Consider the following 21,407-nt stretch of genomic DNA (forward strand, 5'->3'; position numbering starts at 1 on the left):
AAAAAATCTTTTTGTCCTTTTTATAGCAGCAGACCGAAGTTGTCCAAGAGTTGGAATACCAGATAAGCCTCCTCAACAATGAGAAGCAGAGTCTCGCTGAGCAGATCAAGAAACTGCAGAGGTGTGGGCCTCAGTGCATGTTTGTGCTAATGTGTTTATATTACATAAAAGTGAATCAGTCAGAATGTAAAAATAAGACTGAGACACTGCAGAGAGTTGTGCTATATGTCTATATGTTCACTGTTGGTATGCTATGGTGTACCCTCACAGTTTTCTCTATATATAATAGTCATATGCCATTACAAGAGTAACATTTACCAATACCACAAGGAAAAAGAAAATAGAAGCATCCATGAAAATCTGGATATGTATTCAGCACTTGAGTACACGTTATTACCATAACTGTGACCAACACCGGCCATGAGGTAGAACCAATATGGAAATTTCCCCGAAGCGCTGCACTGAATCACAAAGGAACACTGTTCTGTTACATTAGTGAAATCTATTTTCATACCATGTGGATTAAATACGATTCAGAAGGATTTGCTTTACCACAATCCAAAATTGTTGAGGTAACTGTTCTACCGCTACTTTTGGATGGAAGACTTTTGTATTGTTGACTTCTTCACTAATAAGAGTGATGTGGTGTTTTCTGACTCTGTCTCCTTTCACGTCTCCTTTCACCTAACCCCCACAGTGAGATTCAGACACTGAAGAGGAGCGTCTCCTCTCCGCCTCCAGCCACTCTGAACCTGGGCTCCCAGAATACATCTCACCCCTCCTCGTCAGCCACCACCACCACATCCTCCACTGACCCTCTCTCTGTGGTATGTGGTTCATTTGAATATGTTATGAACAGACTTAAGATAATAGTAACAGTGTCCTGTAATGAAATCTTTTTTTTTTCTTGCTATAGTCTGACAGAGGCTCAATTACTTGACCCAGTAATTCCAACTTATCCTCATCTTACCCTTAGCCTCCTACAGATAACGGCCAGTACCTGGACATGCGGGGGGTTTCAGAGCCTGACACTAAACCGGACGCCTCCTCTACTCAGACCATTTCACAGACTCACTCACAGTCCCTTAACACGCTTAAGAAGCGGCCTCCTGTCCAGTTTGCTCAACCTAACAGGTGAGTCCTGAAAATCCTGTATTCGACAGATATGTGTATATATAGACACTAGACGAACTGACAAGTCTTGTGTCAGTAATGATGTATTTGTCGGTGTTGCTTCATCCAAAGTGCAAAAGTTAAATTACTTCCTCAAACTCAATCCATGCAGATTTTTCAGGTGGTATTTGAAATAGACTACAGAAAAAGATAATCAGTCGACTCTGCATCTGCATGTCAGCTACGGCCTCACACCCCATGTCAGTGTAGTTACTAAATGTAACCACTAGATGGAGGTAGTTCTCAGCCTATGCAGCCACAACAATTACAACAGCACTGACTGTTGATCGCCAGCCCTCTGGAGCACAAAGCAGCTTTGGTGGGAATTGAACTTTTGACTTTTGGTCACATACAAACTGTTCTTACCATTATCCCACTCATACCGTAGTATATTAAGAACACCGACATCTAGTGAATCATCCGGTGAATGGACTGCTGTCTTTTTTATGTACCTTCATTATATATCATTTATCAGATTAATGTAGAGTCATAAAAACTTAGCAGCAAAAAACAGTCATCATCTGCTGTTGAACAAGTCACAGTGTTAACAAATTAATCGCTAAAAACGCCTTAATGCTTAAAGCTCCTATTGATTGGAATACTCTACCGGTAAATATTCGATCCATAGCATCTTTCTTAATGCTATCACTGACCGTAATGCTTTTCTATAACCTGAAAGAGTGATCCATGTTTATTTGAGTATGCCCTCCAGTTGTATGTCTTATTACTGAATATTTATAATTATAGTTTAATTATCTTGTTCTTGATGTTCCTGTGGAATGTTTTGTCTAATTGTGCTTATATTGTATAATTGTCATTGAGGACCTCCTTAAAAACGAGATGGCACATCTCGAGGGGTAATTCCTAATAAAGAATGTCCACACTAATGTCTTGTAGCCAAACTCCATCTTGAGATTGCTTTTGGTTTATTCCACTAAAATGCACAGCAGTGACATGGGAGAGTGGCCCCGCTAAGCTCTCTGGCTGGATGGCCCAGCATTCAATCATTCAGTGGTCGGGCCAGTCTCCATAGCTCAGTGACTGTTTTTTGCTCTTTTTGTTTGTGGTGTCGCAGAAAGTTATCCCCGGCCTTCCAGCAAGCCCTGCTGTCCTTCTGCAGAATGTGCTCCGACAGCCGCCTGGGAGCAGAGGTCAGTCCATTTTCATGTAGAAGAGTACTTGTATAACCCGGTACAGTACAGTACATAATGCCCCTCTCATTTCCAGGTCTCGCGTATAGCAGACAGCGAGGAGAGTGTGATGCTAATGCTGGGCCGCTGCCTCCCTCACATCGTCCCGAACGTCCTCCTTGCTAAACGAGAGGTAACCCCACTTCTGCCGCTGCTCCTCTACTCCTGCACACCCTTCATTATTGTCATCATATCACAGGCTTCTGCACGATCCAGTAGATACACATACAGCAGCAGGGCTAAGTAAAGTGAGAATTTAAGGAAAGCTGTGGGCAGTCACTTTCAGCCTGTAAATAAATCCCATTGGAACTACGTCTGAGTAGACGAGCAGTGAATACATTCGTCGTCTTCAGTCAAACACCCTGAGCTGAAGGGGATGACCACGGTGAAAGTTATGTTTCTGCTGGCGAGTGTCTCATTTTTACAATCCGCTATTGTGAGAAAAATGTAGTGCCGTTTGCTTTAAAAGAACACCACCCTCTCCTTGGTTTGTGCCACGAGGCATTCCCAACATCCAACTAACAATCAATGTAGTGTTTCAGACCACGAAGAGGCTTCCAGTGTTCTTGGCAGCAGTCTTTCAAGTGTGATTTCAAATTTGTTTATGACAGTAATACTAAAATATCAAATTGTATGTGCTAATGCTGCACTGAGCGTCTTTCTGCTTGCTAACCCGAATCTTTTTGTGTCTTTTGCCTGCAAGTATGAATAAATAGCTTATTCAGACATGTGCAGTGCCAATCATAGACGTTCATAACCTGCAAATACCCAGCTGACTTGTGTCTATCTATTGATTGGGAAATCAATCACCCCCTTTATGATGGCGTTTGTTTTCACCAGTGTCGTCATCATTTCTCCTCTGCTGTATTTGTCCCCCACTCATGTTTGCTGTCCTTTTTGCCTTCACTGGTTTTTATTTTTACTCTTTTCTCTTTTCGTCTCACTCATTCTCTCACTCTCATGCATGCCTCTCTTCTAGAGAATGGTTGCACATCTTTGCCAGGTGAGTCTTTCAAGCAGTCATCTGCATGGTTCCCACATGACCTATGGACCGTATTCATGTAACGTATGCACCTGCTCCTGTTGGCTACATCTGCTGCATTAATCTGGCCTGCGGTAATAATTATACTTTTTCTTATAGGCACTGTAGTGCTGGCATTTTTGTGAAGTGCCAATGACTTGTGTTATGCAGTCTTGCATTGTCTTCAAAATGGAATATGACAATGTAAATATACATTTAAAATATGAACGGATATGCAAAGATGGCATAAAGTATGCAGTTGTAGCCTAACAGTGGGCGTGTCTACTGTGTGTGTCTTTACTCCTTTTGTTATTGGTTCTCTGTCTGATTTATTTTGCTGTGGCGTTCAAGATTCTGGAGTGTTTTGAATTCATCTCGTAACATTATCTAGAACCTTATTAAAAGTAGCTTAATTATTATGATTTATTTCTTTTCCTTAATTACTTCCAGGTAACTAAATGTAAAACATAACTTCTTTTAAATAGCTGTCAGGGAACATTTTTGCGTTGTCTTTCAAGAGCAGAATGTTAATTGTTGTTTTTTTAATGCCGTTAGAAGAAAAGGAGGTCTTAAAATGGATTACTCCCTCCAAGCTATGATGCAGACACCTGCACAGGTGTTACGTCTAAACAGAACTGCTTGCATGCAATTTGTGTCTGTGTGTTTCCACGTGTATACAAATGCTATGTGCTTGACTTTTGTGCAGTGTATTGAAAGTTGATAAGACACAAATTGGAGTGTTTTGAAAGAAGTAAATCTGGTTGGATTAGTTTCCAGTCGGGCTGCTTTGCATATCACAGTGGTTATGTTGCTTTATTCAAACTCTGACAGTTAGGGATAACTTAATCTCTTTGCAAAATCAGGATAAACAAACTGGGGGAGAGGATGACAAAGATTAAAACACAGAACATTTAAGCCTCTCAGTCTGAGTGGTGTGGACTTTGTTCTATATCCGTTAGATTCAGCGACCATGACATTGAGTACACACACACACGAACACACACACACACACACACACACACACACACACACACACACACACACACACACACACACACACACACAGCTGCACACTCTTCCATCTCGTAACTTGAGGCTTTCTTGCCACCACAAGTCTGGAGTGGAAACACACCTTTAGTTGTCTGAATGTGACACCCACTTGAGAACAAAAGGTGTTTGACTTGAAACGGTGGAACGAGCATTAAAACTCTGCCTGCCACCTGGTTGTAATATCAGACACTGTAAATCATTAAGCATTATGTTTCTCTTCAACATACTACTGTAGCATAATGCAGTGTAATTATGTTTTTATTTTCTTAAGGTGGGACATATTTGGGTTTTGGGGTATTTTTTTTACAGCACTGCTTCTTTTTTTTAATCCAATGTGATATACAGTAACGGGCATCATTATGAAGAGAGTAACTCTATCCTGTATGGATTGACTTCCTTTTTCTACTGGTCAGATTAAGTGTGATCTTTAACAAACTCCTGGAAAGACAAAGAACATTGATAGTTTTATCAGAGCTGTTACGAGAATAAACATTAGGAGTTAACATGTGTCTTTGTACTCCAGCTAGGATTTGTCTAATGATACATTAGAAGGTCAGAAAGGATAATAAAAAAGAAAAACAATTGAAAAGAACAAGCACCTGGAGGGCAGAAGCCGACGTTGTAGGTCACAAATAAAATATTTACAGCCGCAACCTGCACAAACATCAGCCATGCTTATTTAGGATATTGTGCATCAACAATCACTCACGAGTGCAATTTGATTTTAGGACTGTTGTGGCTCCAAAGGCTACTCATATAATTGTAACAAGCCCTTTGTGAAGCATACATGATACAAAACCTGCATCACCAAAAGATACAGGCTGTCTTTCTCCTAGCTGTTTTTATTTTTCTGTCGAGCCTCCTTTCACATAAAATTACATTAAACATTAAAACAGCAGTGATTGTAAAGCCTAGTGATACTGCATATGTATGGACATTTACAAAGAGATGGTTATCACTGTATTTGGAAATCGCCTGTGTTTTTTCTTTTATTTATATTAATGGTGTATTTTTGATTATTTGAATGTAAAAATGAATTACATTTTTTTTAAAATAAGATTTAAAATGTGGAAATCCTCAAAGCGCAACATTTGGATGCCGCACACAGTGATGCTTGGACTGGAATGTGCAGTCGCTCTGCTTTTTGAAGTAAAGCATCAAACCCCCTCCCCTGGCCTCAGAGTCCTGGCGTCGTGCTGCCCCCTCGACCTGCCCACAGTATTTATCCAGGACCGGTCAGATGGTTGACCTCCTGAAGGAGTCTTCACTTGAGAAACACAGGAGTTCACACACAACTAGAACAGGATCAGTGTGGGTTCTGGCATTTCAGATGCGTGCTGAGTTGCTTCATTTGTTTTATCAGGCCAGTGCTGTTAAGTCCTCAAACTGTCTCTTGTGAAGATGTATGCTATTTCTAGAGCCCAGGGCAGGGTATTATTGAATGTGACAATTACATTTCTTACTTTGCTGTTTTTTGCTGCTTGAACGGCTTTCACTCATATTGAACTCATCATGCAACCACTTAAAATGACCCACCGATACTTTAATGTCATATTTTTACTTTTTAAAAGATAGCCAACATGGCATGGACTTCCGAGGGCTGGACCACTATTTAGGGAGTGACTCATCACAGCCTGTCTTTACCCAAGCATCTCTGTCAGGTCCATATGCAGGTCCAGCCTTGAGGTTTTACTCGTTCTTCTTCAAAATTAAAGTTTGTTGGAGAGAAAACAACAAAAAAAACATATTTTTAACTCCTGTATGCACTCTCTAATTTGGATGTGTGTGGCTGGTATGTAGCTCACCACAATTTGGCCATGGACGCCCTGTATGAAGGGCAGCTGAGCTCTCTCCCCTCTGGCAAGAAGGTCCTTAAACTCTATCTGAACTCTGGCATTGAACTGTGTTGTAGTAGGGGCAACTCGTGCAATATGTAGAGATCTTTTCATTGCCATTCTGTTGAGAGGACAGCTTTGGTCCAATAACACTTCCCGTCAGCTACCGCATTAAAATTTAACTAGTTTGAAACGGTCTATTTGTGTGTCTGTCCAAACACAGCTCTGTCTGGGTGTGTGCATGCTCTATTTACGTTTCTACACTTAATGGCTCTCATTGTATGACTCTAAAGCCAAATAAGTCACAGGATAACACCAACAAGGTATTAAAGGTAAGCTTGTTTCTTCTGGTGTTGACAAACTCTGGTTGGTTTTAAAGATGCCTCCTTGTGTTTCTCCCTGTGACTTTCCCATATTCTCTCCTCTCTTTAATAAATATTGTCTCGCCCTTTTCTACTCCCCGTCCTCCATGGACTTCCAGGCCCGCTTGACTGCTACCGACAACCCTTTCACCTTGTGTTTTAGCCGCGCCCTTCAATCATAAAGGAATCTAAACTGATGCCACTTCTCTCTCTGTGTCTTTCTCATCGCTTGTCCTTCAGGAGTTGATCCCGCTCATCTTGTGTACCGCCTGCCTTCACCCAGAGTCTAAAGAGAGGGACCAGCTCCTCCACATCCTCTTCAACCTAATCAAGAGACCAGATGACGAGCAGAGGTGTGTACGTTTGTGTTTGTAGACAGAGCAATATGCTTTTTAGTGTATTATGATGGATGATCAAGCTCCACAATCGTGAGACACTGCATGACTTTATCCTGTTGTTGTTGTTGTGTTCCCAAAAGACAAATGATCTTGACGGGGTGTGTTGCGTTTGCGAGGCACGTGGGTCCCACGCGTGTCGAGGCTGAACTACTTCCTCAGTGCTGGGAACAGGTACAGGACACACACTGCAGGTGGTCTTTGTTATTGAATATGCTGCAACTGGTTTCCTGCAATGACAATAAGCGCTTTACTTCCATTTGTGACACTTAAATGGCACTTTATAAGGACTTTTTCTCTGTTCATGTAGATTTGATGAAAAGGAAAGTACTTGCTCAAAGCTCTATTGCAGAAATATGTCATAGTGCACGTTATTATAAACAATTCTCAGTTGTGTCTTGTATTTCGTGAGATTACCATTCAATGTTTTTGAAATTGCATATTCTGACTCTGACAACCCCTATCACTACCTCCTTGGTGTCCCTGACTTCTAAGTGATAGCTCTCTTGTTTTCATTGCCACCTGTGTCACCTCGTGCAACACATTTATGGGAACAACAGCTGCTAGAAGTTTGGAGGCTGAGAATTTGCCCAGAAAGACCAATAGCGGTTTCCACAGGGTCAGCATGTTGATGATACTCCAGTTGTTTCCATTCCACGGTGGCTGCCCTCCAGTCTACCTCTCTCCTCTTTTCAACTTCTGTTCCTGTATTTGTTTTAAAACATTTTCCTCTAAGACTGTCTCTTCTTCTGCAGATTAACCACAAATATCCAGAGAGGAGATTGTTGGTGGCAGAGTCCTGTGGAGCCTTAGCACCATACCTGCCTGTAAGAAAATATTGTGCACACAGCAATTATTCATTTTTATATATAAGTGAATATCTACATAAATGAGTTATCTCTCTGTCTCTGCAGAAGGAGATCCGAAGCTCCTTGGTGCTGTCCATGTTGCAGCAGATGCTCGCTGAGGATAAGGCTGACATGGTCAGAGAGGCTGTGGTCAAGAGTCTGGGTATCATCATGGGTTACATAGATGATCCTGACAAGTACTCCCAGGTAGGGCGTGTTATAATAGGAATGCATTTTAGAACGTAATATAAAGTGTTCTACTTAGTTTTTCTCATAAAAAAGTTGTTTTAACATTAATGTAAAAAACAAACGGTAAAATAGTAAAACAGCCCTAAAGGTTAATTTAGCTGTTTCTGTTCATGTTTGTGGGTAAATCCTTATGCACATCAATGTGTGTGTCCTTCAGGGTGTTGAGCTGATGCTGCTGTCACTTGGGGACCCATCAGAGCGGGTGGTCAGTGCAGTCCACCAGGTCTTCATTCCTGCCTTTGCTGCCTGGACCACAGAGCTGGGCACCCTGCAAACTGCCCTCATCCCTTCTCTATTGGCGCGTATAGAGAAACTACTTATGGTAAGTGTCGGTGCGCGTGTGACCTCAGATGGGTTTAAAACCTGAGAGCTTTTCTCAACCCCCTCATAAGTTTGTTGAGTCAAAGACATACACAATACGGTTTGTTCAAGACGTGTAATGTGCGGAAAAACTAGAGGAAAAAGCAAATGTTTCAGGGTATAGCAACATGCTGTTAAAAATGTACACAAAAATCATCCTTAATGTAGATGAATATAAAAAGGAACTATCCAATACTACAGATATGTGCAATTTGAATATGTGTACTGTAGACCATATGGATAGCTTCTTGTCCTCCATGATTCTTCTCATCGCTGCACAGAAACAAAGTCTACAAAAGCATTAAAGCGGTGTTGATGGTACAACATATGTATGTGTGCGGACAATACTTTTCACTTTAGCCCTCTTGCTTTCTCTTTTCTCTTCTGTACCTCCCTCTTTCTGTAGCAAGGAGAACATAGTCTGGATGAACACAAGCTCCACGTGTTCCTGTCGGCCCTGCAGTCTCTCATCCCTCCTCTGTTTGCTGTGGTGCTGCAGAACGCACCCTTCACCAGCAGAGCCAAACTCACTGGAGACATACCTGCAATAGAGGGTAGGACAACTACACACACACACACACACAGCAGATGTAGAAGTAGTCATTCTTGAAGCCGTCAATTTCCATTCTGTTCCTGTGCCTTTGGTCTTGCAGTGACTCGGTTCCCAAGGCCGGCCTCTCCCCTCCAGGATGTGGCAACCATCATCGGCAGCAGAGAGATGCTGAGCGCCCTGCTGCTACTCTACGACTACCAGTTAGAGCAGGAAGGAACCACTGGCTGGGACAGCCTGCTCTGGGTGGTCAACCAACTGTGAGAAATGCACATATACATGTAAAGTATTTGTACTTTGTTTCACCAAAGCATACACAAACGGTCACAATGTCCATGTGTCTGCTGTCTCCAGCCTTCCGCAGCTCATAGAGATTGTTGGTCGCATCAATGTGATGTCATCGACTTGCGTACATGAGTTCTCTCGTTTCTTCTGGAGGCTCTGTCGCACCTTCGGCAAGATTTTTACCAACACTAAGGTAAAAACATGTGACCTGTCCAAATTAAACATTCTCTTGACTGCACAAAAGACTGCAACCACAAGTTTGAAGTTTGAGTAGTCTCCCTCAGTTCAGCTTATCTTTGCCTTAATCCATTGACTATATATTTATTCTCAGCCAATTCGAGTGTCTAAATTCTAACTTTGAAACGTACGCACTAGTAAGAATGTAGTGTCCTAGCATTCACATGAGGTATCTAAAATATGTGTTGACTACACAGTAGCCTGTGTCAGTCATCTGGAGAATAATGAATATACAAATGAGCATCTGATTTAGAACACAGCTGTAGTGAACTGCACGGTATTTATCAGGGTTCACTACTTGTCACTGTGAGGTAATGAGAACTGTACAACTGTGAAATAGTCCTGAAAAGTAAATGTCAATTATATTTATAAAGTGATGGCATTTTGTTTGCTCGTTCAGGTCAAACCACAGTTTCAAGAGATCCTCCGACTATCTGAAGAGAATGTTGGTGAGTGCAGATTAAACCTACACAAACAGTTGTTGTAAGATTTCCTCAGCTCTCTCAAGAGACTGTTGGTAGGTGGAGTTCATGCGCAGACAGTGTTGATGTAAACAAGCTATTTTGGAGTCCGTTATGGGTGTTCCCCTCTTTCTTTCTTTTCAATTCCGGACATGTTTCTGTAGTTATAAGAGGTGCTTGGTCTCAGTTAGCTGCCAAGTGATTTAACTTTGGTATTGTGGCCATTTATGAAATGTGTTTTTGAACTGGGTCCCAGTCTGTGTTTAGGCCATTGTGACCTTACATTGCAAGTAAGTCGTTTTTATTTGTTTAAACCCAAAACAATGTAATGCTGTAGACATATTGTGACATAAACAGCCCTGTTACCAAATGCCGAGCACAATGTAAGAGACTGTACCTGACCTCATCATGTCCTGTCATATTGGAATCTACTTTCCCCTGATTAGTCAGGCAAAAACAGATAATGAACAGCTGTAGTAGAGTTTGAGTAAATGAGTGTGAGTGTCAAACTTGATTCAAAGCTGTGTCAATGGCTCAATGTCCATCTCTGGATTGTTTTTCCTTCATCATTCATTCTTCAGAAGCTTCAGCCGCTAACGACATTCTCACCAAAGCCACAGTCCCCATTTATGCCACTGGAGTGCTGACTTGTTATAACCAGGTAAGCAAATAGAAGACCGCAGCCCAATAGCAGCCGACTTGAAGGAGTCATACAGTACTCTGTGGTGGTGCAATATAAATCAGTCAATAGTCAAGACGTCAATGATTTTTTTTCTGATAGCCAGTTGACCTGTAAAGTGTTTTTGCCGCTATTCTTTTGTGTATGTTATTTTATATAATGCAGCACTTTCAAATCACTGTCGACAACACGTTCTTCATTTTATTTACCTTTCAACACAACACTTCAATAAAACATGTAAAGAATAGTCTATTTCAACTATACTTTAACTTTAACTATATCTTTGCTGTGCCAAACTACTCTTGCTGATTCGTAGAACTTTGCACACATGTGTACATATTAAAATGTAGATTTTAACATTTGTGTTGCCTCCATGATGGATCTGATAAACATTGTGATATTTCTGTGAAGGACGAGGATCGCAAGTTGTTGGTGGGTTTCCTGGAGGATGTTATGACAACGCTATCTCTGTCCCATGCACCTCTCGACAGCCTGAAGGCCTCCTTTGTAGAGCTGGGGTGAGACACACACACACACACACACCCCTACATTTCAAAAAGTGGTGGACCACTGTTTCTGCTCTTTGAGAATTTTATTGTAAGGTCCCATTATATAATATAATATCACCATTTGTTTTTACTTTGCTTGTGTTTCTTTCTTTTCATAAAACAGAAGTCCCTTGCATCGACACACACTTATTTCTGTATAGTCTAATTGATTTGCAGCACAGATCAGTGCGTGTGTAAAAAAATGAATCTGATAGTTGTTCGTTGACAGCTGCCGCAATATTACCCAGTATTTATCTCATGCTCTCTTTTCAGTGCCAACCCGGTGTACCATGAATTGCTGCTCACTGTTCTGTGGTATGGGGTAGTGCATACCTCTGCACTGGTCCGGTGTACAGCAGCACGGATGTTTGAGGTAGAAAAGACGCACACACAAACAAACACACACACACACACACACACACATAATGTCTTGGCTTTGTTATCAGATATTGTTAATTCATATTTCTTTTCACATTTTTTTTTCATTTTAGCAAGACATAGGAACATATGATAACAAAGCTTATAGCAGTAGATTACTACATGGTTTCACATTAATGAATAAAATGGTCATTCACATTAAGTTGACTTTATTTTATAGCTTATGTTAAACCTTTTTTTTTAGTATAATAAACAATACATTTGAAATAAAATCACAAGTACTGTATTATTAAGCTAAAATCCATCCATAAACTAAATTTGTAGTGCTACATTATATATACTATATGTATGCGTACATATTTGCTGTAATGTGCTAGCTCTGCTTGCTATTGCTGCTGTTTTAAAATGATTTAATATGTAGCTACCCTGTCTTCATGAGTGTGAACTATGACTTCTCTAACTTATAAGCGCCCTGGTTGCAACTGTATACCTCGACCCTCTTAGAGTTAACAGATCTGTCACTGTGCACTGGTCTCACAACAGACTTCAAAAATATCTGCTGCATGTCAGAGAAAGGCTTAAGTCAGCAACCTGAAAGTAAAGTCGAAAGAGTTCAAGGTCGGTTCTTTTGAAATGTTGTTGGAAAGAATAATTTAATCAGAAGTGTTTTCTCACGAATATGGTTGTACTTCTTTGGTATTTCAAGTCTTATTGAAATATAATACTTCTATGATGTTTTAGGGAAGACGACTGTTTCCCTGTTTTCGACCTGGCCAGGTTCCCAAAGCAAAAGTCCCGGCCTGAACAACCATAACACATCACGTCTCCCAGTCCTTTGAGATCTGTGCACACTTTAGGTCAAATATTGGAATGAGGGTCTAGGTATGGCAGCAGATCAGGCCTGTGTTGATTCTAAACTTGGGGGAGGAGGAGTGGGAGGCTGTATTCATGTCCCCCACCCTGCTGTTTTGTGAGGTACTTGCCCTTTCCCAGCACACCCTACTGTCACCATTCCATAGTGACGAGCTGTCCACCATTGCCAAAAATGTGGGTCGCTATTTGGACCTTTACCACAGATCCCAGATCAGATTAGTTTACTTTCATCTGTTTTATCAATTTGAACTGAATTAAATAACAATCTGACCTGGAGTATGTGGAAAATGCCCACAGCTTTATGCTCACCATACTGTAAAAGTATTTGTGCAGTTTAGTTATGTTGGCTTTGCCATTCCTTCTGCATACATGCGTGTGCATGTATGTATGTGTGTGTGTGTGTGTGTGTGTGTGTGTGTGTATGTGTGTGTCTGTGTCTGTCTGTGTGTGTGAGTGTGTGTGTTTGCGTATGTGTGATTGTGTGCTTGATATATGCAGTGCCGTTCCGTGCCTTGCAGCTATGGTTCTTGTCATAGTATATCACTTTCTTCCTATCTTTTTGTGTTTCTTTTACTTTTTCCCTCCCCTTTTCTGTTTTGCTTCTTTTTTTTTTTCCTCTCTATCTATTGGCGGTGTTGCTCGCTCTTGTCCCAATGCCCCGCCCACCTCTGTGACATCACGGCTGGTTCTATCCAATCCGATCAGCTGCTGGTGAAGGGGGTGAATGAGACGCTGGTAGCTCAGAGAGTGGTGCCGGCTCTCATCACACTGTCCTCCGACCCTGAAATGTAAGTGGAACAACAACAACAATAAACCGCGCCGCGTCTCTCCCCCCTTCTCTTTGCCGCCTGAGAACTATCGCACTGAAACAAGTCTGTACCTGCCAGGAGCAAATCCAGCACACAAACATTTCTCGAGACACCTCATTTGATGAATACTTTCCTTCATTCGATGTCAATTTTACAATTTCAGATTCCACTGGTCGCCATTTAAAGAGTCCTTTTGAAAGGCGTAGTTTTTGTTGTTGTGCGGAGTTTCTCCTGTGTTGGTTCAGGCTCAGACCAACCGCTGTTTACACTAACACTCTGCATGTGCGCATCATTAATCTGCAACTCGTACCCACGCCAGCGCTCATCACGTCATCAGTCTGCAACACTAACCTGTCCAGATGTGAGTGCACATTGTCTGCATGCGGCAATAGCACAGTTCCAGCATGTTCATCTGTAACCCCCCCATCTTCCTCCCCACCGTACTCAGTTCAAGCAGGGCCCCTCCTCCCGACCAATCTGTCAGCTACTGGTTGGTTATCTTCGCCCCGTCTTTTGCAGTTTTATCCTGTCACTCTATTTTCCGCTCTCTCTCACTCACACTGTCTCTCTATCTATCTCTCTATCTTCAATATCATCCCTTCTATCTTTCCTTTACCTCTCTCTCTCTCTCCTCCTACCCTCTATCTTTCCCTCCCTCCTTCCTGTCTCTGTCTCCTCCCACCCTGCCTCTCCCTCTCTCATCATGCTGTGTGGTGGGTTTGCAGTTGGTACTCCGAGGCATGAGTGAAGCATTAGTAGATCGTCGTGCGGCTCCGGCCCTTATAACTCTGTGCAGTGGGCCTGAATTGTGAGTCAATCGACACAAGAAAACCTCTCTGTAAACGTTGTCATTTTGTGGGCTGCATCCTTACAGTGTAGCTGTGTCCTCCCTTTGTTTTGCTGAGCTTGAATGGGCACTTAAAAAAAAAGAAAAAAAAAGAGCCCTTGTGACAACAAAACCCTTCAGGACATCTGAAGTACACCAGTGGCAGATTCTTTAACCACCACAAACATTCAGTTGAAGAAGATGTTGGCGGCTGAAGTAAATTGTCTCTCTTCCTGTATCCCGTCTTCAATGATCGCCTGATCTGAAGCCACAACGATTACTTAAATGTCCCCAAGTTCAATCTTGTGGCACACATGTGTCCTTGTCATTGCTGGATAAGCATGCCATGCCTTGACAGTTCTACAAAGATCAGCTCCCTCACAAGCGAAAACATTTTTTGTGGCTGCCAGCGTGTCTTTGGCTCACATGTTTGTGATTAGACAAGATGATGGAATTAGTGGCGACACTGTTGGAATGCAGCCCTTCTCATCTCATCATTCTCTGTATTGAAATGCACATGCTAATGGGTGCACACTTGACCCAACTTGTAGATTTAACATATGTTTATCTTTTAAATCTTCACATTTTTGGCATACAATTGTTCCCATATCTTCCGAGTCCAAGATGGCTCAAGTGTATCTCTTTCCAGCTCCTGCTAACAGTGGTATGATTATCTAACATCACCCTAACGGCACCCCATTAATCTTGCTTTTCACAGTCCATTACGATCATTGAGTATTTTCAAATATTATTCTGCATTATGATTTTTCATATTTTTTTTAATTGAATGATGCCAAAACAAACAAAAAAAAAGTAGCTGCATATGTTCCAGATATATTTAATCCAGTGTTCATTGTAGATAGAGGTCAAATATTATAAGCAATGTTTAGCAAGTTTCATGTTAGGAGGAGGTTTTTAAACATGTATAAAGAAAATAACTGATCTTAATAGGTCAATAGTAGCAGATGGTCATCGTTAAAACTGCCCAGTCAAATACAGACTTACTAGATCAACAAAGCTTTTAGCTGTTAAACTGGCAATCAACTCCGTGAGCAAACACCTGAGTCCTCACTGGCTTACCAGCGAGCTACTCGTGGTCATTACTAAGTAAGCACTATAGTTCTAGATAAACCAAAGCAGTCACACGTCTTTGTAGTTTTAGAATAAATGCCTACTGGGCACTTAATGGGCCATTGTAATAACAAATATGCAGATGAATAATAATTCCAGTTTATTTGACTTTGTTAGTAGCATTATTTGGAAAGTCACAAAATAGCTACAAATGACGTGACCTGAGGCTATGTAAGTTGATCTGATGATTTAAATGTTGTGAATGTGCAAACTATTGGCACATATTATTGGATTCCTGAAAAAAAAAGCACATTGAGAAATGGGAGAATACCTAAAATGGTGATACCAGTGACTATGAATGGTCAAACCATTGTCTTACCCTCTTGTTGCTTTTAGCTCAGTGAGGATATCAACTATACCTGCCTTTGGTACCATCATGGAGACCGTCACACAAAAAGAGGTAGGAAACTAAGAGCACACTTTCTGATATGCTGACTATGAATTTGATTGAATAATAATCATAATGAATGCGCAAATCATTAAGGAAACATGTTTAAACACAGTGTCTGTGCTTGTGTGTAGCTGCTGGAGCGTGTAAAAATGCAGCTGGCATCATTCCTGGAAGACCCGCAGTACCAAGATCAGCACTCTTTGCACATGGAGATCATCAGGACGTTTGGAAGAGTTGGACCTAACGCAGAGCCGCGCTTTAGAGACGAGTGTATGTGAAATCCACAAATATATAACATTTCCAATTGTAAACAATGTCTAATTTGTTTGTTTTGCTTTGACGTTGCGGCTGCTTTTCATGTGCACTAACTTTATGTCTCTAAATTCCTCTAGTCGTGTTGCCACATCTTCACAAGCTGGCACTGGCTAACAACAGCCAGACAGCGGAGAGCAAAAGGATCGACATTGCCACCCAGCTGTTTGAGGCCTACAGCGCCCTCTCCTGCTGCTGTATCCTTCCAGAGGTCAGACTCGATGGGCCATACACTGGTCAGCTTGGATTTACTTTCATTTATAGGTCTGATAACAGCTATATATGTGACTTAAAAATGTATATCTTAAGGGGAAACAATGTGCAATTCAGTTCACGTCTTCTAAAAGGGCAGCTCACTGCACTGTATGTATTTCCAAAGGATTTACTCAAAGTCTGTGTAACGCTTGGCTTTGGTTTAGGGTTCGCTATCGTAACAGTGAGTCAGTGGGAAGGTCGTTAGAATACCGGGCCAAGCGCTAGCTGCACTGGTTAGGTGTGCTCCTGGATGTACTGGCTGAACTGTGTGGTACGTTTTAGCGTGGCCCCTTGTGTGTGTGTGTGTGATTCAGTGTGTGTGTGTGTGTGTGTGTGTGTGGTTCAGTGTGTGTGTTGGCAGAGTCTGCCTGTTATTTGGCAGAAGGAGAAAGGGAAAATAAGCTGCCTCCATTTTGGGGCTGGAGTAATTACAGGGTTGGTTAAGCAAAGGAAAGGATGAGAGAGGGAGAACGCGCATGAGATGAGAAAAGGGCTGAGCATCAACTCCAATCGTTAGTAAGAGTTCCCAGGATAGGATTCACATTTACTCTACCTCTGCTCCGTCTCTGTCGCCTTTCTCTTCTGTGATCGTTTCATCTCTCACTATTTCTTCTTTCACACTCTTTTTTTTCCATTTATCTACTCTACCTCTTCTGTCAACCACACCCTACGCAAACACACTCACACTCACACGCACACACACACAAACACACACAGACACACACACACAGAGTGCAGCTGGTCTGAGGTTCATTCCTGTGGATCTTTGTCAGGCTGTGATTGTGCAGTGCAGTAGTGTCCAGGAGGTATAGCCCTAACCTCAGAGGCTTTACCTCCCACTGCACTTCTTTCTCGTGTAATCAATGTGACAGCTCTGAAATTGTACATTCCCATCTCTAAAAATATAAATTTGTTCACTCTGTGCCCTATACAGCTAAAGTAGCAATGACAGGTGGCATAACGCATACAATCCTGGACAAAGTAGTATTGTGCCTAAATCTAGATTTGTGTCAACATAATGTGGTATGGCAATACATATATTTGTACAATCAAAGGAAAACATTTTTTTCAAAAGTGCTTTCATTCACTGACGTTTTGGGTAGTCCTAAGTAAACTCCATACATCTTGAGATGCCTGGAAGCCCTATCCAAACAGTGTTTCTAACATCTTGGCTCTGAAAACACAAGCTTTTAAATGTCTATGCCTCTACATGTAGTGAGAAAAACAAGAATGTCTACACAGGTAAGGTTGGTTTTGCTCTCCTTTTTTTTCATTCTTTCAGTCCCAGATTACTCAATTTTAAAGTGAACAGCCACATTTCCTGAAACCTGCATGGCGGCCCCGATGTGATTTTTGCTGTGTGAATAGGAACACACTCGTATGTGGTGCCGCAAGGTGCTTTGGATCATTCCCGCCCTTAACTTCCTGTGCAGTCATTTCTGAGGAGGTGATGGTCAACCACTTCCTGCCTGGCCTCAGGTGTCTCCGCGCCGACATGGAGCAGCTCTCTCCTGAGCACGAGGTTAGAGGGGTGGGATTTGCATTCACACATTTGAGAAACTGGCTCTTCCACTCCCAATGCATTCATGTGTTTAGCAGCTCGTCCCACTGGACCAGAGAGCCTGTGTTTTTCTCAGAAGATCTTACATAATCTTGGTGAAGACAGACAGTCTGACTCTCCACCTCTTTCTCAGACACACTCATACACACACGTCTGCCATTTTTATTTGCGTCTCAGAATCTCAAGTGTACCACTCCATGTGAGCATTTTCCCAAAGTGACTAATGATCAGCTGATTTCATTTCTTTCCTCCGTACACATCCGCTCTGTCTGTCCAGGTCTACATACCAGATTCCAAAACAAGAATTTTTTTCCAAAGTGGAACTTCCATGCATTAAAACATACAAACACATAAAATATTTTTATTTAGCGAAGTTGGAACATGATTAGACTGCAGGCCGCTTGTCTTGTACCACTCCAGTGATTAACAGCATGCTGTTTGCAAGTATTGTATCCAAATAAATCTTTGATTAAATCATTCAGGTTGTTTTCATGACAACATTTCATGTGTCTCCGTCGTGTCCTCCACAGGTTATTCTGAGTTCTATGATCAAAGAGTGTGAAATCAAGGTGGAAAACAGAGGAATGACTGACGCACAAGGGTGAGGACCAACAATCAGTCCCATTCACACTATCACTTCTTCTGAAATCATTTGCAAAGTCTTGGAGTTTATTGCGAGCGAGGCAGCGACCGCAATAAGGGATGGCTTTAAAGTGGTAATTTAAAGGTATTTGGAGGGGGAAGAAGTAATCTAACTGTGAAAGGAGGGGTCACTTAATAGTGTTGAATCTGGGCCTGAATTGCTGGTTTATTACTCAGAGGAGAGCAGAACATTTAAGAGTGTTGAACCACACTCATTATGTGGGTATCTTCACATGGAGAGAGAGAGGGAGCAGAAAAGTATGAGCAGTTGTTTGGGGAAAGCTAAGAGAGCTGGGAAACTGGCCAAACTGTGGGTGTCTTTTTAAATGATGTTTCCCCCATCTTGTTAACATGTGTCTAGGGCTCATTAAGAGCAGTGTGTGCATATATGGATGAAAGAAGTGTGTATATGTCTGCTTGTCTCTGTGCACATATATGCTCAGTTTTGGGTGTGTTCCCCAAAACCCTCTGAGGTTAAAATGTCTATGTCTGTGCCAAGAGATTTTTGCTCCTCTTTCATTTTGGTCTGACAAGTCTTTCCTCGACTTCTCACACTATAATTGATCATTTGGATTCTTATTTGTGCAGCTTGTGTCTTTCGAGTATAGTTTTGACCTCGTAGAACTCCCCATTTACTTCCTGCTATGAAATATTCCTGATATGTTCTGGCTATAGCAGCTTAGTGAGCCTTCTATCAAAAGTACTTTTTGAAATTTGGCATCCCATAACAATGGTTTAATATTCTAGGATGCATATGCACATTTCTTCCAAAAGGTATATGAAATTTCTATAATGTCCTCTAAATACTGTGTGTAGTGATGCGTACAACGGTAAACTAACAGTTTGCAGGGAAGTTGAGGCCCTGAGATATGAGCCAATTGGATAACGAATCGTTTAGTTGTTCTTAGCTAAAGTTATGAGATGCTGTTGACCAGTCAACAGACCCCTTAAAGTAATTAACTTAAGTTCAGTGCTGGTGTTAAGATATGATGTTTGCCAAGCTGCTGCATTGCTCAACAGAAGGGCCGAGTGTTGTAACTGCTCAATTGTCTGAATCCCAGATAACTCAAAAGAGGAACTTATGGAGCCGTTAGACTGTAAAAAATCAGGAGGGGCTGTATTGGCACACAGCATTTCCCGTTTAACAGCAAAGTCTGTGCGGTCCGTATTGTGATGGCCTCAGGGTTGGCCCTGTCTTGTCCAAGCTTGTCACACTATATCTAAATCAATTCCAAATGCCAAATTTAACCTGTACACCCTTTTCCCTCCCCTATAGCTCCATGTCCATCGCCTCCAGTTTGGTAGGTGAAGATGCCAAGACCAAGTTCCTCAGCAAGATGGGTCAGCTAACCACCTCTGGCGCCATGCTGGCAAACGTCTTCCAGAGAAAGAAGTGATCGAGGACCGATCGATGACCGCAACTCACAGACAATCCCCTGCTGTCTTTTGGAGCATTTCAGTCTACTGGAAAAAGCGATGGTTCAGCTTAAAGTAGAACAAAACCATGTGTAATGTAATTCAGTTTCAAGATATGAAGGTTTGCTGAAAGTCCTATTGATTTAAAGTCTCCAGAGCAGCAGGACTCCATGTTCTGTTAAGGTGAAAAGCAATGTTTTTTTTTCAGCGAAAGCTGAGGTTTTCAAAAGCAATGTCGGGGGCAAGGGATTTGCTTTTGTGAATCGGTGTTGTCGACGTTGTCATTTGAGAAAGAGGAGAGCGAGAGGAAGACACTGAACAGTGTTGAGATGCACACAAAGTGATAACAAGGGACTTGTTTCTCGGATGTTTCTGGACTCAAAAGTATCACATAATTTCATTTGATTTCAGTGCAGTACTATCAGAAGAGCTTCACTCCTCATTAGGAAACAAAACTCTGAGCACGGCCTGCTGGATTTCATTTAGAATTTCAAACCCCACCTTGGAGCAAAGGGTTGTACAATGAATGCATTAACGTGCATTTATTATAGAATAATTGTACTGAAAGACAACACATGGCTCTGTTAAGAAAGCCTCGTACAGTGTGTCTGTACGGCTCTCAGAAGTATTGCATACTTGAAGCTATGATAAAAATGTCTCGCCTTTATTTCTTCAAAGTCTGTCACTGGTTTTTGTTTTGACAGCTTGTATTTTATAACTTATTTATGTCTTAATGAAAAAGAAAAAACAACTATTCCAACTTCCAAAGAAATTTGCACTTCACGTTCCTATTTTCTATTTTGTGTTTTAATTCAGAGTCTTACATACATGAAAAACATCACTACTGGTTTATGTTTTGTTTATCCGTTTTGGCAATGTGAAGTCGAAGAGAACACTGCTCATAATGATTCCCTCTGTCCGTTGCATCGTGTCTCTGTGTTGCAGTGTCTCAGATAATCGTACTTTGTTTTTCTTTTTCTAAAGTGGGTATTTGGTTCTATTTTTGTTGTTCTTCTTAGATCTGCTCTATGAGAAATGACCGTATCATACACTGAACTGGAGGGGATGGTACTCATTCTGTATATTTGAAATCGGTGTAATAAAAGATGGAGATCAGTTGTGTACTTAAATATGCGTCTGGAGGCTTCACTGGATGTCGGCATGCTTTTGCACTCGTTGGTGTCCCGAGTTTTGATTGTGGCTCATGGCTTTAAGTGTTGACAGGTGTTGGAGGCTGTAAAACAAGTCATTTCACAGACAAACACACTCCTGCTGTACCTGCCCCTCACATACAACCCTTTGATGTGGTCTATTGTCTGCTTAGTACAACAAACCAAAGTCCATCTTCTGGGACATTCCCAACAACTCACTGAAATAAAAGCTCCGATCTGCCGTCAAGATTGCACTATCTCTCAAAATAACGTGGTTAACTTTGGCCTATCATCAAAAACATGCGCCTGATCTCAGTCAAAGATGTGTGGACCTCAGAAGGTCGCTATAGGAATTCCAATTTTTTTTTAAGATTTTTAGTAAAATGACTAAGTAGCAGAAAATGTGGCTGCTATGGTAA

The 21,407-nt window shown here is 41.6% G+C and overlaps 1 protein-coding gene across 9 annotated transcripts in view; it reads left to right on the plus strand.

Annotated features, from left to right (window-relative positions):
* Nucleotides 1–20,967, plus strand: part of relch (RAB11 binding and LisH domain, coiled-coil and HEAT repeat containing) — a 30,919-nt gene extending 9,952 nt beyond the window's left edge. For 2 of the 9 annotated variants that reach the window (XM_068581214.1, XM_068581220.1), the window contains 25 exons: nucleotides 27–121; nucleotides 698–827; nucleotides 977–1,134; nucleotides 2,249–2,324; nucleotides 2,401–2,496; nucleotides 3,343–3,366; nucleotides 6,872–6,984; nucleotides 7,110–7,200; nucleotides 7,782–7,853; nucleotides 7,941–8,081; nucleotides 8,281–8,445; nucleotides 8,890–9,037; nucleotides 9,137–9,293; nucleotides 9,388–9,511; nucleotides 9,956–10,004; nucleotides 10,598–10,677; nucleotides 11,107–11,213; nucleotides 11,517–11,616; nucleotides 13,200–13,282; nucleotides 15,597–15,660; nucleotides 15,783–15,921; nucleotides 16,044–16,160; nucleotides 17,652–17,740; nucleotides 18,310–18,380; nucleotides 19,698–20,967. In XM_068581214.1, coding sequence (XP_068437315.1) covers nucleotides 27–121; nucleotides 698–827; nucleotides 977–1,134; nucleotides 2,249–2,324; nucleotides 2,401–2,496; nucleotides 3,343–3,366; nucleotides 6,872–6,984; nucleotides 7,110–7,200; nucleotides 7,782–7,853; nucleotides 7,941–8,081; nucleotides 8,281–8,445; nucleotides 8,890–9,037; nucleotides 9,137–9,293; nucleotides 9,388–9,511; nucleotides 9,956–10,004; nucleotides 10,598–10,677; nucleotides 11,107–11,213; nucleotides 11,517–11,616; nucleotides 13,200–13,282; nucleotides 15,597–15,660; nucleotides 15,783–15,921; nucleotides 16,044–16,160; nucleotides 17,652–17,740; nucleotides 18,310–18,380; nucleotides 19,698–19,818 — 2,610 coding nt within the window. In that variant the 3' untranslated portion in view covers nucleotides 19,819–20,967. Of the gene's footprint in view, nucleotides 1–26; nucleotides 122–697; nucleotides 828–976; nucleotides 1,135–2,248; nucleotides 2,325–2,400; nucleotides 2,497–3,342; nucleotides 3,367–6,871; nucleotides 6,985–7,109; nucleotides 7,201–7,781; nucleotides 7,854–7,940; nucleotides 8,082–8,280; nucleotides 8,446–8,889; nucleotides 9,038–9,136; nucleotides 9,294–9,387; nucleotides 9,512–9,955; nucleotides 10,005–10,597; nucleotides 10,678–11,106; nucleotides 11,214–11,516; nucleotides 11,617–13,199; nucleotides 13,283–14,028; nucleotides 14,112–15,596; nucleotides 15,661–15,782; nucleotides 15,922–16,043; nucleotides 16,161–17,651; nucleotides 17,741–18,309; nucleotides 18,381–19,697 lie in introns of those variants that run through there. The other 7 variants (XM_068581218.1, XM_068581222.1, XM_068581215.1 and 4 more) reach the window with 6 other exon arrangements.
* Nucleotides 20,968–21,407: the final 440 nt, after the last annotated feature.

Source organism: Clinocottus analis, unplaced genomic scaffold, assembly GCF_023055335.1.
Source record: "Clinocottus analis isolate CAN_PGR_092001 unplaced genomic scaffold, fCliAna1.0.p SCAF_18, whole genome shotgun sequence".
Taxonomy (NCBI): Eukaryota; Metazoa; Chordata; class Actinopteri; order Perciformes; family Cottidae; genus Clinocottus; species Clinocottus analis.